Source organism: Elgaria multicarinata, chromosome 1, assembly GCF_023053635.1.
Source record: "Elgaria multicarinata webbii isolate HBS135686 ecotype San Diego chromosome 1, rElgMul1.1.pri, whole genome shotgun sequence".
NCBI classification, from domain to species: Eukaryota; Metazoa; Chordata; class Lepidosauria; order Squamata; family Anguidae; genus Elgaria; species Elgaria multicarinata.
This window is the reverse complement of record NC_086171.1, coordinates 58,466,566-58,488,568: the sequence shown is the minus strand read 5'-3', so window position 1 is coordinate 58,488,568 and position 22,003 is coordinate 58,466,566. Positions and strand designations below refer to the sequence as shown.

At 42.5% G+C, this 22,003-nt stretch overlaps 1 protein-coding gene across 2 annotated transcripts in view; it reads left to right on the top strand.

Moving 5' to 3' along the window:
- Positions 1–22,003, top strand: part of SNX10 (sorting nexin 10) — a 43,683-nt gene that overhangs the window by 419 nt on the left and 21,261 nt on the right. Inside the window, exons 1-3 of one of the 2 annotated variants that reach the window (XM_063128926.1) lie at positions 1,194–1,212; positions 2,156–2,261; positions 12,245–12,293. In XM_063128926.1, coding sequence (XP_062984996.1) covers positions 12,270–12,293 — 24 coding nt within the window. In that variant the 5' untranslated portion in view covers positions 1,194–1,212; positions 2,156–2,261; positions 12,245–12,269. Of the gene's footprint in view, positions 1–1,193; positions 1,213–2,155; positions 2,262–12,244; positions 12,294–22,003 lie in introns of those variants that run through there. The other variant, XM_063128918.1, reaches the window with a different exon arrangement.

The window sequence follows — 22,003 nt, the reverse complement described above, 5'->3', positions numbered from 1 at the left end:
CAGCCTCTGGGGTGGCCATGGGAGTCGTTATTCCTTCCGCACGCGGGATTATTAAATCAAGGATGTTTCCCATCGCCGCTGTCTCCCGGCCGCCGCATGGCCCTGGGTCTGGTCCTAGCTCTTCGCCGCGAGGATAGGAATAATTCGGCCTTTTGCCCGCCCAAAAGGCACGTAGGGGAGGGACAGCTTTTTCACGGAGCGCTGAGATCTGAACTCGTCTCAATGAACTGATCTCGTGGTTTTCTTCCTCTTGGGTGTCTTATTTTACAAATGCCTTGCTTGCTCCGAGGGCGAAAAGGTTAATGAACGAGAACAATAAGAGAGAGAGAGAGAGAGAGAGAGAGAGAGAGAGAGAGAGAATAAATATTTTTGTTTCTCTTTCGTGAGCGTCTCGCTGAAACGCCGCGGTGATTCATACCCCAACTGGATTACGGCTCTTGAGTCGTTTGTGTGCCAGTCCGCAGGCATGTCCTGGATTCCGCGCACCTTGACACTGTGATGAAAAGCGTCGCCTCTGAGGCGACGCCAAAATTGTATGTCTTGGGGTTGATAGGACTTTTCCACAAGCAAGCCATCCTTTGATGTTGCAGTAATCATATGATGAACCAGAGCTCTCTCCAGCCGCCCTCACTCTCGCCCGGTTGATTTTATCAGGATAACACCCAGAACAATACAGAATCTCGATCAAAGATTAAAAAAGAGTCCCATAGAAGGCAATCACATTTGTATTTGATATTAAAAGTTAAACATAGGCCTCTTAAACCAAGGCTTTGGTGAATTCCACTGTGGTTAAAGCTGTGGTTTAAGGTGTCTTCTGTACAAGGCCATAATAAACACTGGCCTGTATCCAAAGTTGGTCCTACTTAGAGTAGACCCATTGAAAGGAGTTGGACTAACATTGGCTATAACCCACTAATACAATCTGTGTCAGTAAAAATCGGTCATCTGGAGGAATGAAAAATAAATGACCCAAACTGAACCCAAACATTAAAACCAATGAATAGTGACGTACTGTCCAATCAAGATTTCATGTATGTGTTTAAACTTAAATGAAGAAGAAACAGTCCTTTCTAGATGGGGAGGAGCAGAAATTAGGTCAAAAGGAAAGAGCTCAGGATAGTGGCATGATGTGCTTCCTTGACTTTGCTTTTAAATTTCTGTGACATCAATAGATCCCTACTTCCACAATAGGGAGAGGATGGGTGGCAACAGGTGAAGACCGATTTATTTTCCCAGGCTTTGCTGTCCTTTAGTTTCAAAAATGGTGTTAGTGGGTTTTTTTAGATGTTTGCTCCACTGCTGGCTTTGAACCTGATTATTTTTTTTACTTTGGTTTTATTCTGTTTTAAACATAAGGAGTTGGATCTAGGATTTTTTATTTATTTATTTATTTATTTATTTATCATACTTATACCCCGCTCCTCAGCCAAAAAAGGCTCTCAGAGCGGCTTACACTTAGGAAAAAAGACAGTCCCTGCCCTCAGGCTTACAATCTAATAAAGACATGACACACAAGGAAAAGGAGTCAAGGAGGGAGGGAGGGAGGAGAGAGAAAGAGAGAGAGAGAGAGAGAGTCCAGCAGGAGCAGGCCCCGATGTTACTTCTGCCTTTTTAAGTTACTTACTTCTACCAAAGGATGTGCCTTTCATGGGAGGATCTTCTGTGAGAGAGCTTTAAGCTAAAATATGCTGGTATTTTGGGGTTTTTTGGGCTCCTCTCCCTTTTCCTTTGGCCCCACTCACCAATGGAATATGGCCCCTGAGAGTTTCTCCAAAATGGTCTTTGGGTGGAAAGCGGTTCTGCACTCCTGCTGTAGACGGTTTGGTCTGTGCTTAGTTAGGTGACTTCCACTTACTGGATGAACAGGATTTGCAGCTAGTAATAAACAAAGCTAAATTCCCTATGTGTATATAAGGGGCTGTCCAAAGGTAAAAGGTTAAGCAAAACAATTTTAGCATCTTGTGCAACTGGGCAGTGTCAAACCTGAATGCAAACTTGCAACAGTTTACCAATGCACACTCTTAGCACAGGTGATAAATGGAACCTAGCTGACCACTCATTTCCGACAGTGGGAGCTAGATTGCTTGAGAATTATGTGTCATTTAGACAGCATTGCACCTCAGCAACTAATATATTTGCATCACATCTCTTACAGTTTTGAACAAAATAGCCAGATTTTTGACGGATCGTCTTCCAGCAGTCCTTTGGCCAAATCCAGTCACCAAGCCTGTGCGAACAAAAGAAAGTTCCCACCATCCAGGGTAAGTCGTAATTGGTACAATCGAGAAAATGCTCCTTTTAAAAGTAAAACTGCTAAATGCTTTCAACTTGTGTTGAAAGGGATGCTTTAGGGTGGATCCTGCACTGAGCAGGGGGTTGAACTTGATGGCCTTGTAGGTCCCTTCCAACTCTGCTATTCTATGATTCTGTGTGTTAAGGTGGTGAGATAACTGCTGCCAAAGAAAATGATAAAGTTGCCAGTAGTCATAGGCCTCAGCTAGACCAGGCTATATCCTGGGGCGAACCCCAGGATCGTCCCTGTGCATACACATGATGCACAGGGGATCCCGGGATCAGGGAGGGATCATCCCTCTCTTGCCCCAGGATATAGCCCTCCCCTTTGGGCCCACTTTTTCCGCGGTCCCGGGGTGAGCCCGAGACTGTGGAACGTCTAGCCCTTTCTGCAGCTTGACACCACTCCAGCATGTGTGATTACTCACACGGAGCCGGGAGCCGCCCATCAGGGTTAGGGCAGGAGGAGCGGGGAAATGAAATAAATTTAAAAAAGCACCTACCTTCAGCGCACAAGCGTTCATGCGCTCCTCTCCCTTTAAATTTTTTTTAAAATGGCAGGCGCAATGCCTCTCTTCCTGAGGTCGTTGTGCCTTACGTGTAAACAGGGGCAAGATCTCACGTTAATCACAACGCGAGATCTCCCCTTCTCTCCCCCGGAACAAAAAGAAGGTCTAGCTAAGGCCAAAGTTAAGTCGCTACTGCAGCTGAGCCTGTTGCACTAGATCAAAGAATAGGCGATTATATCATTGTTAGTGAGCAGGCTGGGAGCTTTGTTTGGTTTTGCTGTTTTTCAAAAACTCAAGTTGTTTTCAAAAACTCAAGTTGTTTCTAGCCAACGTTTCAGGAAGATACTGAATGGGTATTATAAGAGAAAAATCCCAGGTCCCAATCTTCTTTGCAAAGTATCCCAAATTTGTAATGCTTTATTGCTGGATATTCTATGGAGGTAGTTGATTTATCCTTTGTAGCAAGGCAAAGAAATCATCCAAAGAAATGTGTCCGATTCCTTCTTGCTTAATTTGTACCCGTCTGACACTGGTCAGAGACGCTGTGGCAATGCCCCTAGTTGCACTATCATAGTTGAATTTGGGATCACAACTCTTCTTTTGAGTAGTGGTTGCTTGAAAGGCACTTTTTTCCATTTGTGGGACATTTGTCTGCTCAAGTAAAACAGCTAAGTGGGCTTGCCTTTTAGTTTACTGCAGGCAAAGCCTTTAAACAAAAAACTTGAGAGGATAGTCCTATACATGGGCAGTGGCTACATGAGCAGCCCAAGAGGGAGGCTTTTGCATTCAGAGTTGGAGGTTTTGTTCAGTTTTAGTAATTCGTGGAAGATCCTTTATAATCTTTTAGGGTAACATAGAATGAACTCATTCTGTGTCGACCAGTAAGTGTCTGTAGCCCTGTTCAGATGAGCAGCCTGAATGGTGGTTGGGAAAGTACCACCATCATAATAACACTGGCTGCATCCCTGATATAGGATGGTGGTGCTGGCGAGGACAGGCACACTGTTTTGGACCTGGAATTTATGAAGGTGACACTGGTGAGGACGGGCACGTGGTGTGGGCCCAGAATTTTGCTTGGCATCACCAATAGCCTGCTCACAAACCAGTAAATGGCACTGGCAGGGTGATGCTAGGGTGTTGCGGCCTAGTGAAGCCTTCTTGGACAGTGTCTGCTTCTGATGCATCTAATGAAGGGTACAGTGTCCATGAAAGCTTATGCCAGAATTAATTTGTTAGACCCTGTTCAAACGATATGTTAAACTATGCTGTTTAACCACAAAATGGTTAACGGAATGCTTAACCATGGTTTACGGTGTCGTTTGACACACATTTTCCCTAACCCTCTGCCCCATTAACCACATTGTGGCTCACTAACCATGTTATGCAGCGTGGTTAGCAGCACTAACCATGGCTAAAAGTGTCATCTGACACGTGTCTGTGGTTATGGGGGTGTGGTTAAGGGATTAAGGCATAGAGCTTCCAGTATAGTTGCCTAACTATGCAGGGCTGCTCTAGCCAGCGAGCTCTATGGCTGCTCTGGGCTGCTGATTGATACACTCGCTGTGGCTGCCATTTCATGTTTCACATTCATTTTTTGGTGCAATTTTTGCTCTTACAGTAGAGCTTTTTAAATCCCCGCTTGCAATTTCCCCATACAAAGCATCCGTTTCTCCTACCTTGTTGAAGTGCCATTACACTCCTCAGGTTCTGATTACTGTGACAGCGCTGCCTGATGACACAGCTAGCACAGCCATCCTGTAAGGCTTCCGCCTCCCCTGTGATGACTGCAGAGGTATAGCAGGCATGGCGATGCAGAAAGCAAAGGAACCGCTCACTAAACGGGGTGATGCACGCATGTAATTGCTGATTTCATTGGTGTCTGCTCTAAAATGATGTCCGTAACTGCCAGGGCTCCTAGCGCTAGGGCTGTTGGGATACAGGGTGGATCAGTTGGAGGAATCAGGTGCTCCACTAACCACTTTGTGGTTAGCGTGTGATTAAGGAAAACTTAACCACAAAAGGGTTAAAAGTGTTGTCTGCAAGCGTTCTGCATGTGGTTAGCGTTAACCACAGCTGAACATGGGTAAGCTTACCACAAAGCCCAGAGTGTCTGAACCAGGTCTTAATCTTTAACGGTGCAATCCTATGCATGTAGGACTTTTTTCTGTCTAAACAACTCCCAGCATTCCCCAGCCAGCATGTCTAAAGATGCATAGGATTGTGCCCCAAGAGGTTAGTCATAAGACTCCTTGATGTTTTTGCTGCAATAGATGACTACCCCTCTGGAAATTCTTTTGTTGCTTCCTGAATCTGTGGTGTACCAAAACTAAAACTTCCCTTTTCATGTCTGCTGCCTTGTAGTATCCTTCTGTTTCACTTGTATATTTTGCTTTAGCAAGTCATGAGAATCCTAGATTCTCATGGCTTTTTATCACATTATCGTCTCAGGTAGTTCACTGCCTAATGTAAGCCTATGTGGCAGGGTCTTGCTATTTACTGTGTTATCTGTACAGCACCATGTACATTGATGGTGCTATATAAATAAATAATAATAATAATAATAATGCTAGGGATTAATCAGGCATGTGGAAGATTTGGAGTACCCCTGAGCACAGTGATGACACAGAGATGACCCGTTTTCATGTGAAGAGCAGTTTGTCTTGCCTCTGCAATGCATCCAAAACCTCTCACTTCCTCTTTCCCTTGGGGCTTATTCCATTCTTCCTGAACCTGGTGCCCTCCGGGTTTATGGGACTATAACTCCCCATCAGCCCAGCCAGCATGGCCGTGGATGATGAGAATTATTGCCCTACCCAATTGGAGGGCATCAGGTTGGGGAAAGCTGGCTCATTGGCAAGAAATATTTTGCAAATAGCAGTGCTACTCTAGGCATTGCATGTTGCAATCTGTGCAGTTGTGAAGAGGCAGCAGTGGAAGCAGCATGACCCAAGAAGGTCTGATGTGACAAGACCTGCTCTGCAAACCTACATGGAGTTCTGCTGCTAAATCCCACTGACGGCAATGGGACATAGGCAATCCAGCTGCCAGTTCTGGAGTAAATGTGGAGTCACCTTGTGCCTGTTCAGACAACACACTAAGCCATTGTTAGGCCACTAACCCTTTTGCAGCAAGTGGTTAGTGAGTGTATTTAAACTGTGGTTATGTAGGACCCATGGTTAGGAATGGTTAACACAACACACCAAGTCATGGTTCACATGACATGCTAAGCCATAATTTTTATCTTGAAACGCTTAACCACCATGGTTTAGTGTGTTGTCTGAACAGTGTTGTCTGAACAGGCCTGTGTGGTTTTCCTCATGGTTATTTTCGTCAATGAGAATTAAAGGCATTACTTTTCCCAGGATTTTATTTTTATGGAAGAAAAACCCTTTCTTTTCACATTATGTTCTCACATTAGGGAGTGGAAAGCAAGATACTATATTTTGTAAGAAAGCATCCCACTTGCTATTTATTTATTAACATTAATATACTATTTTATTTGCTAAAAGCTATCAAGGCTATTGTTGAAAAACAATAAAACCTTAAATAATTAAAAGAGTAAGAACATTAAGGGTGCGATCCTAAAGGATTGCCTCAGGATAGACAAACTAGGAGCCCCTCTGTCTATCCTGAGCCCTACTGGGAGAGAATGTCTCTAATTCCTCCTTTTCTTTCAAATTATAACCTTCCATTATATGGGTGGATTGGACAACAGTGAAATATTAAATTTAAAATGCTACTAGTTACTAGAAGTCTGATTAATTTTCAAGGAAAGAACATAGTGGCACTATTCTGTGCGATTTCCTGGTTCTCTTTTCTGACCTCAGGGTTCTAACTCAGAGTCAATTATGTTGCATATGGATAACAACAACAATTAACTTCTGTCTGGGTAACCATTAAAGGAATGTGTAAATGCTACTTGCTCGTGTTACATGAATCATATGCATGATATTGAGAATTCGGTCATCCTTTTGATATGTTTGGGATGAGATAGATATTGTGAAACATAAATATTGTTCATCCATAAATATTTATTACTATGTCAGGGGTTCCAGGACAACATCCAAACAGGTTGTATAATATCTGTTTGTCTTCAGAGACTACTTATAAAATTGTTTAACCCTGACCACCACTGCTAGATGCATGCATTCTGACTGAATATTTGACAAGCAGGAGGAAGTGGAAGTTGAACACCTTGTTGGAGCACATGTTCAGCCCTTAACTATCTAAATAGCAGAATCCTGGAAGAAGGATGGGCATGCTTTCAGGAAAAAGATATAATACATTGTACTGGAATGTTACGGAACAATGAGGAGCATGCCAAAAGGAATAATTTATTTATTTATTTCATTGCATTTATATCCTGCCTTTTTTCCACCAAGAATTTAAATTAATTATAGGTAAAATTAACAAACTATAAGTAATGTAAATTAAAATATTTATTTCATTTATTTTCCACTTTTCCTTCAAGGAGGGATGCATATTACTCCCCCTTCCCCACACTGTTTTATCTCCACAGTAATTCTGTGGGCTAGGTTCTGCTTATAGCTGCTAAGCTGCCAAGGATTGGCAACCAAGGACGGGTACTGACTGCCCTGGGCTCCACCCTCCATTGAAATGGAAAAGAGAATGTCCTAAATGCTAATTGCCCAGGCCTATGGAAAAATCTGCCTATCACCCCCTACCTCCTACAACTCCGGGCCACTCATTAATTGACAATGCAAACAGCCTTGAGCACGTCTTCTGTGACCTTCTACCTAGTGTACCTATCGATTGTCTCTGGCCCTGGCATCCTCCACCTTTGTAAAACCCTTTTCAGCAGACTGGCTTTTGTATCCTATCACTTTTTTGAGCCCATGAACTGAGGGCCAAAACAGATACTATTTTAAAATTTAAAGTAATTCCCAAAGTGCCCTATCCTTGCTTTACATCTATGTCTAGTGGCTACATCTTTCTTTCCTTTCCTTTTCTTTTTTTTACTTTAGAGTAGGTGCAGAGGGCCTGATTTGGATCAAGATCCTGGCATGGTTTTAAAGTTTCATATTTGGGAGGGTTGCACCTACTCTAGAGTAAAAGTTTCAAAACGGTTGAAGTTGCTAAACACAGATTTAAAGTAATGTCTATTTTGGCTGTAAGTATGCTTTGCGGAAAATGGCTTTACTGGCATCCACATTGCCCACGGTGTTGTGAAGCTCCCAGCGGGACATCCATCTCGTGTCTCAGCTTGTGCATTGAATTTAAGAAGTGCCGTGCTTCATCAGACCAAAGGCCTATCTAGTCCAGCATCCTTCTTCAAACAGTGGCTAACCATATGCCTATGGGAAACCCATAAGATGGACATTTCTGCCAGGTGGAAGCCTTATTGAGCCCTAGGACCACCTGATACTCCTCTTCTAGATTATTTTCTGATGTCAGTCCTGTAAGCAGGGATTCTGATCATCTTGCTCCTATTTGCAATCTTTTGGTGTGGGTGTATTTTTCCCCCTCATGTCCCATATGTGCTTTCCCCTGGTTGTTCCAGGCCTGTGGAAATACTATGTGAAACAAAACTGGCAACCTTTTAATTTTCTGCTGTAAGAAAAGGTGTTGGCCCAACAGCTGTGTTTTAGTTTAAGCCTGTTTGCCTATCCTATTATTTCAACTTCTGAGCTGCTTCAATGACTCCTGCACCCAGCTGAAAACTGATGAATCCTTTTAGAGCTAGATACTAAGCAAACATCAATTAAGCCTGAATTTACAAAAAGCCTCTTGTAGAAAGCTTTTGCCTTGATGAATTTAGAAGAAGAGCCATACCTCAATGACATGCAGAAAGCCCTAGGTGCCAATTCCTGGAATCTTCAGGTAGGCTTAGGAAAGAATCCTGCCTGCATCCTGGAAGAACGGCTGTCAGTCAGTGTCAAGAATACTCAGCTAGATAGAGCAGTGGTCTGACTTGGTATAAGGCAGCTTCCTAGGTTCAAATTGCCAAAAACTTGAGAAATGGCAGGCCAGTGTTTAAATTCCACCTTCTAAGGCAGGCCTATTGAATATTGAAAGGAACTCCCTTTATGCTTATGTCCTCCATTGCAACATATTGCAACACCCTGGAAAGTTCCCCCCACCTTTGATCATGTTTTTTTTTACTTTCCCTGAGCACACACTGAAATTTAAACTTCCTGATTTTAACTAAAAAAAAAAAAAGGGCGGGAGAAGAGAGAGCGTTCTGAGGTAATAATACTGACCCATGTTTTCTTAAAAGTTTGAGTTATTTTGGAAGTGCCCAAACACTGCGTAGAAGTTTCTTTAGGCATAAAATAATGTAAGACTTAATTGAACAGAGTACTGGTAATGTGCACTTTGCTTCGTGGCCCTCTGAGGTATTGCACTCATGTCCTCTTTATGGGATTACCAGAGGCAACTGGTTGGCCACTGTGTGAATAGCCTGCTGGACTAGGTAGGCCTTCAGTATGATACAGCAGAGTTCTTCTGTTCTTATCTTGGTCACTTATGGTCTCTGCTCCTGGCACTTGAGATGATGTGGGTTGGTCAACTCAGCTGGATTTAGCTGTGTATGAACTCTTCAGGTGTTCCTTTCCAACCATGTAAAGGGGTCTGTGGGAGGACCTGGGGCTAGCTCCACCCCCTTGATGCTGATGCGTATATAGGCATCAATATTGGGCAAAAGGCGGGATACTAATAATAATAATAATAATAATAATAATAATAATAATAATAATAATGGCAATGTCCCTGAGCTGACATGTGATTGACTGAGTCTGAAGGTGGCATCTTTATCACACATAGGGTTCCCAACACTAAAAGAGGAACCTAGTTGAATGCCTGAATAAGGCTAGGAAGTCAGCTAAGGGCACAAGCCTATGTATGTTTAGACGGAAAAAAAAACGTACAACTCCCAACATCCCCCAGCCAGCATGACTAGTTGGGGCAAGTGGGGAGTTGTAGGTCTTTTTAGTCCAACATACAGAGGATTGCACCCTAAATTGTTCATTTATAAGCCCCTGATGCTGTGTCCTCCAAGATCATACACATTTATTGCTGCTTCTCCAATAACTGCTGCTTCTACTTCCAGTCCCAGCGCTAAACCAGGATACAGTTTGTATGCAGTCTTTGAGCACTATACTGATTTTTGAAGTGTTAGTACTGAAACACTCTCCATTAAATATAAATCTACAGTCCAGTGAGATAAGATGGGAAGGCCTCTGAGAAATCAAAGGGCAAATTTATTCCAGTTTGCAAATGAGGTTGTATCTTCAATCCCGCTCTCAGAAAAAGAACCCACAACATAGATATCTGAAAAGATGTTATGCCCTGGGCTATCGTGGGTAGATACTTTCAGATATTTTCATCAGATATTTTCATCTGAGCTGTTTGGAGGAGTTTGTGAGTAAATTCAGTTTGTTATTGCAAATTGGAGAAGTGGTTTGGTTCACAAATGAGGCAGAAGTAAGCATTTGGAATAAGCTTCTTAGCCTGGCTTTAACAGCACCATGGAATGAAGCTTGGACAGGATTTTGGCTACAGAAATAATAAACATGTCAGGATTTTATGGTGTCACTGTTGTTGTTCAGCAAACACCTGTTATTATTTGATTTCAGGGTATGTTGATGCCTTGTTGCAACCAAGGGGTAGCATAGCACTCATCTCTCCTTTTCTCTTCTCCACTGACCGCTGGTAAATATGTCTCTCTTGCTTATTAAAACAAGAAAGTCTTGTGGCACCTTAATCTGGCAATATGTTGGGGAGGGGTGGATGTAGAATGTAATAAATAAAATAAAATGCATTGACTATAAACATAAAATATGCTGTAATATACCAAATACTGAAATAATGTATCACAGCAGTCTCCAGCTGGATCATACCAATAGTCATGATACCTCTTGCAGTTTTCCCAAAGGCCTGAGTCATAGATTGTGACATTTATTCTGGTAAGGAAAGAATGGTAAATAGTGAGGTCAGAAAGTACTGACAATCACATTATTAACAGGTTGTACTGAACTCCATAGTGAATAGCTCGTGCCCTACGTAGTTTTGGGAGCAAACCATTTCTCATGGCATTGCACATTATTTTAGGGCTGTATGTCAGAAAGTTGTGAAAAACAACGGTAAGCTTTTGGAAGTGGGACTGTCCTTATCTAGATCCAGGCTGCCTTGAAAAATCCCCCAGTTTTCCCCAATCCAAGGCTCATTCGAAAGGGAAACTCCCAGATCTCTTCATTTGGTCACACATATGAGGGTGTGTTGCATGTTTTCACTGTTAAGGAGTGGAAGTGAAAGTCCAGTTTTCAAACTTTTTTAGTAATAAGATTGCTAAGGGCCATGTCTGTGTCACATACATTTTTATTTATTATGGAAATATCCAAACAATTCTTTTAACTTCATGAGTTAGATAAGAGAGGCCTAAGCATTCTCATATTTAAAAATGGACACAAAAGTATGTTCAATGTTTCAATGTTTAATCTGTGACTCAGGCCTTTGGGAAAACTGCAAGAGGAATCATGACTATTGGTATGATCCAGCTGGAGACTGCTGTGATACATTATTTCAGTATTTGGTATATTACAGCATATTTTATGTTTAAAGTCAGTGCATTTTATTTTATTTATTACATTCTATATCCACCCCTCCCCAACATATTTGCAGATTAAGATATTATCCCCAATTGATACTTTCAGTGGGATACAAAACATGTGCAGCATAGCTGAAAATTGGGGGCTGAAGGACAGACAGGAGATACATGTCTCTAGCCAGAGCCAAAAGCTGCTCTTCACAGCTGCCACCTAGAAACGTGTAGCTTTTTGCTACTGTAAAGGAACACCAGAAGAGTCATGCTAGATCAGATCAAAAGCTGATCTAGTCCAGCATTCTGTTCCCAAAGTGGCCTTCCAGCTACCTATAGGAAAACCCCAAGCAGGACCTGAGCACAACGGCACCTTCCTACATGTGTTCCCCAACAACTGATATTTGAGAGTCAGGCATACAGCCTCTGATACTGGATATAGCCTTTGTGACTAGTAGCCATTAATAACCTTATCCTCCATGAATTTGCTTTGCCTTGAGAAATGTATCAGCAAAGAAGCTGGCATGACTTCTTGGCTCATATGATTGATGCAGAAAGATGAAGAAAAGATAAACATGGATATTCTTAGAGGTGCTTTCCCTGTAGGAAACCTGGGCAGGATCTACACTACTGCTTTATAACGGTTTATAATAGTATTGAAAACTGTTGGGGCCCAGGACACATTCCATATACCATTTTCAAATCACTCTCAAAGTGTTATATCAAGCTTGATGTAGACCTGGCCCTAATATAAGCCTACAGTGACATTTTCCTGTGCAATTTTATCCAAATCATGAATTGTAACTCTGGACAAAATATTACATTCAAGGTATTCCTTTTTAAAAGTTCATTGTTTTTACTTGGCCTTACCATTTGTATGTTTTAGGTTGATTTTACATGCCACTTGGAAGATGACGCCAAAGCATGAAACACAGGTAGGTGCACTTGTTTGTTTTGTTTTGTTTTGATGTGGAGAAATGTGTTCTTTTTTATGAATAAGGAAACTGGTTTGACATAAGTGAAAGGAGAAATGTGGTGTAAAAATACTTCAAGATTTGTCCGCTGCTCTTCAGACAGCAGGTCCTTCCGGCTTTTGTCTTGCACGGAACTATATAGCCGACCAGCTATGAATGAGCTGTGAAGTTTAAACCCTTTGTGAGATATATTTGGGTAGCATATTAGGACACAAAGAATCTTGTGTAATATCTGCAAAGAAGAGATGGCAAAAATAGTTCCTCGGACATGTATGTTGTTATGCTGTGGATGTAGCCATAGGAGAAAGGCAGCTTCTGCAAGGCAGGGTCACTGATACGTGCTTGAAATCATAGAGGCCGTTGGAATATGTGTGTGTGCTTTTTAAAAAACATTCAACTGCCTTAAAGCAAATTCTTCTGAAAATCTGCTTCCCCGTGCAGATTGCTCTTGAGGACAAGTGGAATCATCCTTAAATGTAGCATTTATGTCCAGGATCTGATCCATCTCTCTTGTAGGGGAGATTGGTTTTTGCGTGTGACAAAAATGAAGAAAAATACAGCTGTTTTCCACATGTATTGACAAACAGAAAGAAGAGAACCCCCCCCCCCAATTAAATAATATATATGCAGGTTACCAGCCATTTTTTAAATCTGTGTAATATTAGGACAATACTGCTTAGTTTTATAGGGCTGTCGTATTGCATGTGAAGAGTTTTAAACAACTGGAATGAGCTATGCAAATATTTGACATGAGTAGTTAACAATACTCTTTTTAAAAGGTATTTCCTCCTACAGGAGAGAGAGAGAGAGAGAGTGAGAGTGATACAGTTGCCTTATGATATTTACTATCAAAGTTCATACAACTTTTCTGTCTGACCAAATATACCACTTGTATCAAAAACAAAATTCAACTTATTATACGTTCAGTATTTTTTCCTACAAAAAAATGGTCAATCATATTCATATCTACAATGGCTAGAATCTTGTGATCAAATCTAATGATAGAACCTAGTCTGCATTGGGAACCACATACATCAGAAGCACAGACCTGAATGTGCCTGAATTCAGATAGTAATCATCCAGACTATGTTGCTTTCAGTGGGGCACAGGTTCCAATCTGCACACTAGTGCAACTAGCCGCATGTAATTATGAATAACTAGAGTTTGATTGAGGCTTTGTGAGCGCGCTCTCTGGGCCAAAATAGACATTTCTTTAAATCTGTGCCAACTAGGTATGTCCTCCCCATTTTTACTCCAGAGTAGGTGCAAGCGCCTCAGTCTGGATTGGAATGCTAGTGTAGAAGTAGGGGACGTTTAAGATCTAGATCAGGCACCCTGCACCTACTGTAGAGTAAAAATAAAAAAGAAGGCATATCTGTTAGACACAGATTTAAAGTAATGAAGGGCAAAATAAGATGTCTGCTTTGGCCCTTTTTCTTTTTAAATGAAGCTGAGATTCTTTTGTAGTCAAATTCTCCACCCAGTATCCCATTATGTGTTTCTGCAGATCCACAAACCCTTGCTTGTCCTAAGGCAGACCAATGGCCACGTAGCCCCGGACTGTTTACTCTGATTCGCAGAGGCTCTCTGGTGTCTTAGATAGAGGTCTTTCCTGGCCTGGCTGCCTGATATCAAACTGGGGATGCCATGGATTGAATGAGTGCCATGCCATGCCCCCCCCCCCCCCCACATCAACCTTATTACTGTTACTCCTGTTATGAGAGCTTAAATGAAGAAGAAACATCTAGAGAATAGTTTCCCTTGTTTAAGAATGGATTCATTACGTAAATAAACTCACTGGGGGTGGAGTGGGGTGTAAGTTCCCCTAGTTGAATGGTTCACCGTTTGGGCATTCATTTTAATGGCCTGTAACAGTTAAAATGCACAGCACAGTTATGTTAGAGCTGATGGATCTCCCCATTAAAAAGGCATTGCAAGCAAATCACAGTGATATTAAAAAGAATTTGTAGTTCATTCATGCAAACAGCAAATTTACAAATAAAAATATCTGTGGATCTGTCTTTTAATGAGCCCAAACTGAACCAACACTTAAGTTCAATGAGGCAGAACCAAAATCTCATGCTACAAATGGCAGATAATGTTGTTATAATTGTAGGTAGAAAGACACCTTGAAGTTTCCCAGCACCTTGGTGGGTTAACATTAGGGCCATATACAAATACTATTTATTTTCAAGCTGTTGGTTCAGAAACACACTAGAGGCATTCAAGAGGCAGCTGGACAACCATCTGTCAGGTATGCTTTAAGGTGGATTCCTGCATTGAGCAGGGGGTTGGACTCGATGGCCTTATAGGCCCCTTCCAATTCCACTATTCTGTGATTCTATGAATTAAAAAGTAGCTGTCCACTATTATACTCTTTAAGACAGTAGTGGACAACTTGTGGTTCTCCAGATGTTTTGGCCTACAACTCCCATCAGTCCTATCCAGCACAGCCAATGGTGAGAAATAGTGGGAGTTGTACGCCAAAGCACGTGGAGGACTAAGTTGCCCACTCCAGCTTTAAAACATGCTTTCTTTGGCTAACAACAACAGCTTTCGCTTTTACTTTTGAAGTTGTTCTTATTACTGGTGAGTTTGTGGGAAATGATTGGCATGGTGTCAAGTGGAGGGAGAATCTCTGTGCGTAGCAGTTTTGGTTTGAGGAAGAAGGTTGTTAAATGCCTAAGTTGCACATTCAAAACTGCATGGTGAGGAGTGTCGCCCTCTTCACAGGCACGCCTCCATCCCTGCTGCTTACGTCTAGCCAGATCCTTCCCATCCTTCAGCCTTCCCTGCAGTCCTCAAGGCTGTGAATACATTAACATCCCATGTGCTGCAGACCACAGCCTCCGTGTGTACCTCTGCGCCATTTGGTGATAGGCAGATACCCCCAGCAGCTTGATTTGGAAATTGGGCTTGGCAAATGAAGCTGTTTTCCAAAAAGGAAAAAAAAAGGGGGGGGGAATAGCTTCACTTATTCCAAGCCCAAAATGAACCCCCTTGTCTGCCCTGTGCTGCCCTCTTTCCTTGGCCTGGCAGCAGTCGTGACAAGAAAATCTTACTAGAGGCTTTTATCCCCAAGGTTTCTCCCTGCTGTGGCAGCGGTCCACCAGATATTGGAGATCCTGGGAAATAAAAGGCTCATGTATCCTGAGAAAACCACGTTTTCAAAGGCCCCTGGTGCCAGGTTCTTTGGTGCGCCTCCAGCAAGACTTCGCTGATGCTGTTGATGCCACTGGCACAAGGCCTGGTAAATGAGTTGTTGCAGGTAGACAGGCAAGAAGAAGTTATTTTCCAGCCTTGCGTTGCAGTTTAGACCAGAGAATAATTTATGGACGATGTGCTTGAAGATAACAGAGCCAGTGTGGTGCAGTGATTAGCGTAGATTGAGACTGGGAGAGACTAGGGGTCACATTCCTATTCAGCCGTGAAGGTCACTGAGTGTTCTCGAGCCAGTCACAATCTCTCAGGTTAACCCACCTGACAGGGTTGTTGTGAGGATAAAGTGAGTCGAGTCCATGTACCCACCTTGAGTGGCTTGGAGGAAAGGAGGGATTTATATATGTATTAAATACATATCAATTGAATAAAATAGGAGTTGTCAAGGTTTGTATTCTGAACAAGGAAATTACCAATTTCAGTGACATCATTAATCCCACTATGTGGCTAGGGGGAAGACAATGTTGGGAGCAGCATGTTGACCCTCTAAGTATCCCATGTTTATCATATGACATCTGATGAACTCTGGTAGTTAAATGTATGTGCTGTAATCCAGGAATCTTCAGTTCAGCTCTTGCCTCTGCAACCAAATCTTGGTTCTGCTTAATCTAGCACTGTGCCTGTTCCTACATCACTTTGTCTTGTAACGAAAGAAGAGGCTGCGGCTTTTTCTTGATCTATCCAGGAGTTGTTTGTGGCTCATGAATGTGTAAAGCACGAGTCCTTCATTCTTCTGGATTTCATAATACTTAATCACCACAAAGCTAATCTTCTTCCTGGTATTATTTTTCCTCCATTATTTTTTTTCCCCCAATGGATTGAATCCAGATTTTAGTCTTATTTAGAGTAGACTTCTTGAAATCAGTGGGACAAGTTAGTTGTGATTGAAGTCCCATTGATTTCAGTGTGTCTGCTCTAAGAATGCTGTTTTTGCTCATGTCCTGCTGGTGGGCTTCTCACAGGCATCTGGTTGACCACTGTGGGAAGAGAACACTGGACTAGATGGGCTTTTGTTCTGATCCAGCATAGCTCTTTTTATGTTCTTGTGCTGAAGCAATAATGCTTCAAAAAGGGCAAAAAGGAGGAACCTGGGAACTACAGACCAGTCAGTCTGACATCCATCCCTGGGAAAATTCTGGAGCAGATTATAAAGAAGTCAATCTGTAAACACCTTGAAATCAATGCGGTGATCACTAGAAGCCAACATGGATTTGTCAGGAACAAGTCCTGTCAGACTAATTTGATCTAATTTTTTATCGGGTAACCTCCCTTGTGGACTGTGGGAATGCTGTGGACGTCATATATCTTGACTTCAGCAAAGCTTTTGACAAAGTGCCCCATGATATTCTGATTAACAAACTAGCTAAAAGTGGGCTAGATGGAACAACTATTAGGTGGATTCACGTTGGCTACAGAATCAGACTCAAAGAGTACTTATCAATGGAACCTTCTCAAACTGGGGAGAGGCAATGAGTGGGGTACCGCAGGGCTCAGTCCTGGGCCTAGTGCTCTTCAACATTTTTATTAATGATTTGGACGAGGAGGTGCAGGGAATGCCTATCAAATTTGCAGATGACACAAAATTGGGTGGGATAGCTACCCTGGAAGACAGAAACAAACTTCAAAGTGATCTTGATAGGCTGGAGTGCTGGGCTGAAAACAACAGAATGAAATTTAATAGGGATAAATGCCAAGTTCTACATTTAGGAAATAGAAACAAAATGCACAGTTACAAGATGGGGGATACTTGGCTCAGCAATACTACAAACGAGAAGGATCTTGGAATTGTTGTAGATTGCAAGCTGAATATGAGCCAACAGTGCGATATGGCTGCAAGAAAGGCCAATGCTATTTTGGGCTGCATTAATAGAAGTATAGCTTCCAAATCACATGAGGTACTGGTTCCTCTCTATTCAGCCCTGGTTAGGCCTCATCTAGAGTATTGCGTCCAGTTCTGGGCTCCACACTTCAAGAAGGACGCAGACAAGCTGGAGCATGTTCAGAGGAGGGCAACCAGGATGATCAGGGGTCTGGAAACAAAGCCCTATGAAGAGAGACTGAAAGAACTGGGCACGTTTAACCTGGAGAAGAGAAGATTGAGGGGAGACATGATAGCACTCTTCAAATACTTCAAAGGTTGTCACACAGAGGAGGGCCAGGATCTCTTCTCGATCCTCCCAGAGTGCAGGACACGGAATAATGGGCTTAAGTTAAAGGAAGCCAGATTCCAGCTGGACATCAGGAAAAACTTCCTGACTGTTAGAGCAGTACAACAATGGAATCGGTTACCTAGGGAGGTTGTGGGCTCTCCCACACTAGAGGCCTTCAAGAGGCATCTGGACAACCATCTGTCAGGGATGCTTTAGGGTGGATTCCTGCATTGAGCAGGGTATTGGACTCGATGGCCTTGTAGGCCCCTTCCAACTCTGCTATTCTGTGATTCTATTAGAATTTGCAGTATGCTAATCTCGTAACTCCAAGGAAGCCTGAGAAATCAAGAGAAAAAGCCATACTTGAATAAGTGACAAGGTGTGGAATATAGCAGCCTACTTCTTTTGAAATGAATTTTTTAGCGCTATAATTTAATAACAGTTTTGGCCAAGAAAATAAAAATTCTTAATCAAGGTAACCCAACTTGCATTCTGTGCAAATTTGTTGTAATAAACAAATTCTATCCCACCTCAAGGCGGTTCACAGTAACTGAAAATGCATGCAGAATATGAGGAGCACTGAAGCCCGGGCTCTTGTCATCAAACATTCGGTATCTTGTTAAGGACACACACCCCTTCACACTTCACACCCACACCCCTGGGAACATACGACAGCACGCACTTGGCCTGGAAAAGTCTCAATATTCATCCATGACCACTCTAGTTTGCAGGTGATGTGAAAGTCCTTTGTAGACAGTACTTGGCTAGTTGGATAAATCCGCTCACTTGGTATAAAGTGAGATTTCACAAGATTACTCTCCACATACTTTCAGGCTTAAGTTTGCAGCCACATAGTCTAGAAACTTAATTTAAAAATAAGTTGTTTATTCGTTCAGTTGCTTCCGACTCTTCGTGACTTCATGGACCAGCCCATGCCAGAGCTTTCTGTCGGCTGTCGCCACCCCTAGCTCCCCCAAGGTCAAGTCTATCACCTCCAGAATGTCATCCATCCATCTTGCCCTTGGTTGGCCCCTCTTCCTTTTGCCTTCCACTTTCCCTAGCATCAGCCTCTTCTCCAGGGTATCCTGTCTTCTCATTATGTGGCCAAAGTACTTCAGTTTTGCCTTTAATACCATTCCCTCAAGTGAGCAGTCTGGCTTTATTTCCTGGAGTATGGACTGGTTTGATCTTCTTGCAGTCCAAGGCACTCTCAGAATTTTCCTCCAACACCACAGTTCAAAAGCATCTATCTTCCTTCGCTCAGCCTTCCTTACGGTCCAGCTCTCGCAGCCATAGGTTACTACGGGGAATACCATTGCTTTAACTATGCGGACCTTTGTTGTCAGTGTGGTGTCTCTGCTCTTAACTATTTTATCAAGATTTGTCATTGCTCTCCTCCCAAGAAGTAAACGTCTTCTGATTTCCTGGCTGCAGTCAGCGTCTGCAGTAATCTTTGCACCCAGAAATAAAAAGTCTGTCACTGCCTCCACGTTTTCTCCCTCTATTTGCCAGTTATCAATCAAGCTGGTTGCCATAATCTTGGTTTTTTTGAGGTTTAACTGCAACCCAGCTTTTGCACTTTCTTCTTTCACCTTTGTCATAAGGCTCCTCAGCTCCTCCTCACTTTCAGCCATCAATGTGGTGTTATCTGCATATCTGAGATAGTTAATGTTTCTTCCTGCGATTTTAACTCCAGCCTTGGATAAGTACAGGAACCTAAAAACCTTGAGATGCTTAATTTTGGACTTAAATGCCATATTCTGTGTTTGCCTCTCATGCGGTAGGCTGTTGATTCCGCAACAGAGTGGTTAATCTCTAAAATGCTGCACCATTCCTTTGCTGCTATGACATTTGCTTATCTGGATTGTCTCCTCATGGGGGAGGGGGGGAATCCTACCTCTTTAATCACCGGTCCTTTCTCAAAAGGAGTACTAGAACTATGAAAATGGGGGAGAGGATACAAAGGAATAGGCCTACAAGGGCACTCTTACCAATTTAAGCTGCAGTTCTAAGCACGATTATTAGGGACTGAGTCCGATTGAATGCAGTAGAGCTTACTTCTGAGTAAACATGAGTAGAATTGTGCTGCAAATTTATATTCATAAGGGAAGCAGACTATAATGACTGCTGTGGGGCATATTTAAGCAATGATTATAGGTGTGTGGCAGCAATCTCAGAAGAACAAGGGAGAAAATGAAACAAGAGTAGGGGTGGGGAGGTCGAGAGAGTAAATACTGAAACAAAGAGCTGCCTAATCTACTAAAAATAAAATTAATCCAGGTGCTGAGGGGAAATCACTAAAGCCTTTTCAGAATTTCCCCCTCCCAGAAAGCCTGTTCAAGGCCTCTTCAGAAATGGGGAAATTCTAGGAAAAAGAAACTCCCTGGGTACTTTTTCTATAACACGTTCATCTGCACGATTTCCTCCATCTTCTAACAGTAAGGACTTCATATTGTCTGTGATATTGTCTACTGATATGTGAGCTAAGTGCCTTACAAACCTGTTGTGGTTTATGCCCCCTCCCCTCTTTTGATGGTAGTGGGCTGGTTTGCATATAATGCTACTTCATGCTGTGATTTGTTGAAATTTGGCTTGTTGTTGTGTCCGAAGCCATCTCTGAAAACAAGCCACAGTTTGTTAACCAGCTACAAACCACAAATAGAAGCCATGAACTTGGTTCAGATGTAACAACAATCCAGAGTATCGGTTGTTGCTCTACCTAGAGTTTATCCATGATTTTTCTGCCAGATGATCATGCAAAGAGCAAGGTGCCCCCCCCCCCAATTCCTGGGTTGTTTGATCCCTTCCTCCTTTGCCCACTTCCTCCCTTTATCCCAAATGCCTTTGCATGTAGAACACCCCCTTTTTTACCACTATTGTCTGCCACCTCAGTAGCCTGATGAAACAACCCATGATTTTGTGTTTGCACATAATGACAACCCATAATTAAAAGAACCCATAGTTCTGGGTGCACATGATTCAACAACACATACTCTGGGGTGTTACGTGCAAACCAGTTAATGCCTTGTTGGTTTACCAACTCTAGTTTATATAAATCAAGGCTTGTTGTGATCTCTGAACCCAGAACTGTGGCTTATTCCTGGTTTGTTTGCACTGCTGTTTGCCCTGAAACAAAGACACACAGCTAGAGTAGCCTGAAAATAAAACTGCTTTGGAGGCTGACAAAATGGGTGGGAGAGAAACAAACCAGAAATACAGAAAACAAGCCATGGTTTGTTTGCTCATCTGCAAGACAATTCATGTCTAAAGCAACAAATCATGGCTTGGCATTATATGTGAGCACAGCCAATGGCCTAGTTTTCATGCATTGGCTGAGTAGGAGTTGTCATTGAATCGTGGGTTGTTGAAACATGAGTTTCAAGAACAACCCAAGAATAGAACCCATGTTTCGTTGTTGGGTTGTGAATGCTACCTTTGTGGTTTACAACCCACAGTTAAACCATAGTACAGAATTCCCATGTAACGACAACCCACAATTCCATCACAACCCATACTGAGCCCATGCTCTGGGTTGTTGTTATGTGTGAACCAGGCTATTGTTTATTCCTTCAGTTCAAAAATGGGGCAAGCCAGCCCTGCTGCATTCATGGGTGGTGGTGGCTCCTATTTGTTCTGCTGAGTGGGACCCTGGACTTCTGCCCCAGAGTTCTTCCCTGATGGCACCATTGGGTGTCTGGGTGTTCATACTCCAATTCCCTAGGAGGGTGAATGCCCCAAAGTCAAGGCTTATCCCAGAAGGCAAAGGCTGGCTGCAGTAGGAGAAGTGCAGCCAGCTTTCCAGTTCTTCAGTCCATCCCTTTATTGTTGGTGTACTGACAAGCCAAATAATGGAGACTTGTTGGAAAGAGTGCTGTGTCCTTGCTTTGGGTGGAAAAAAACCATGAGTTAGGCACTCTGCCCACAGAGGGACAAGTTGCTTCTCCATTTCTTGGTCGTAATGGAATTTACAGTGCAAGTTGAGTTTGGGGGAAGCTTTCTTTGTGGCCGTTAGGAGTTAAAATCAAATTAACTTTTTTGTCAAAAGGTGAAGGCAAAAGGATATAGAGAAATGCTCTTGAGAGGTTAGATAGTCCACTCTAGCTTCAGACATGTTAATGTATTCTATTAACCTTGAGTTTCTTCACTTTAGCTGGGCTTCCTCTTTTGATAACATGAAACCATATCATGCAAATGACAGCAGTGGGGCTGCAATAATTAACAGAAGGTGTCTGCCTCTAGGCAAAGGCTTTTGTCTTTTTCACATCCTCATGGTCTTTTGTTTTCTGTATTGAGACTAGTTGT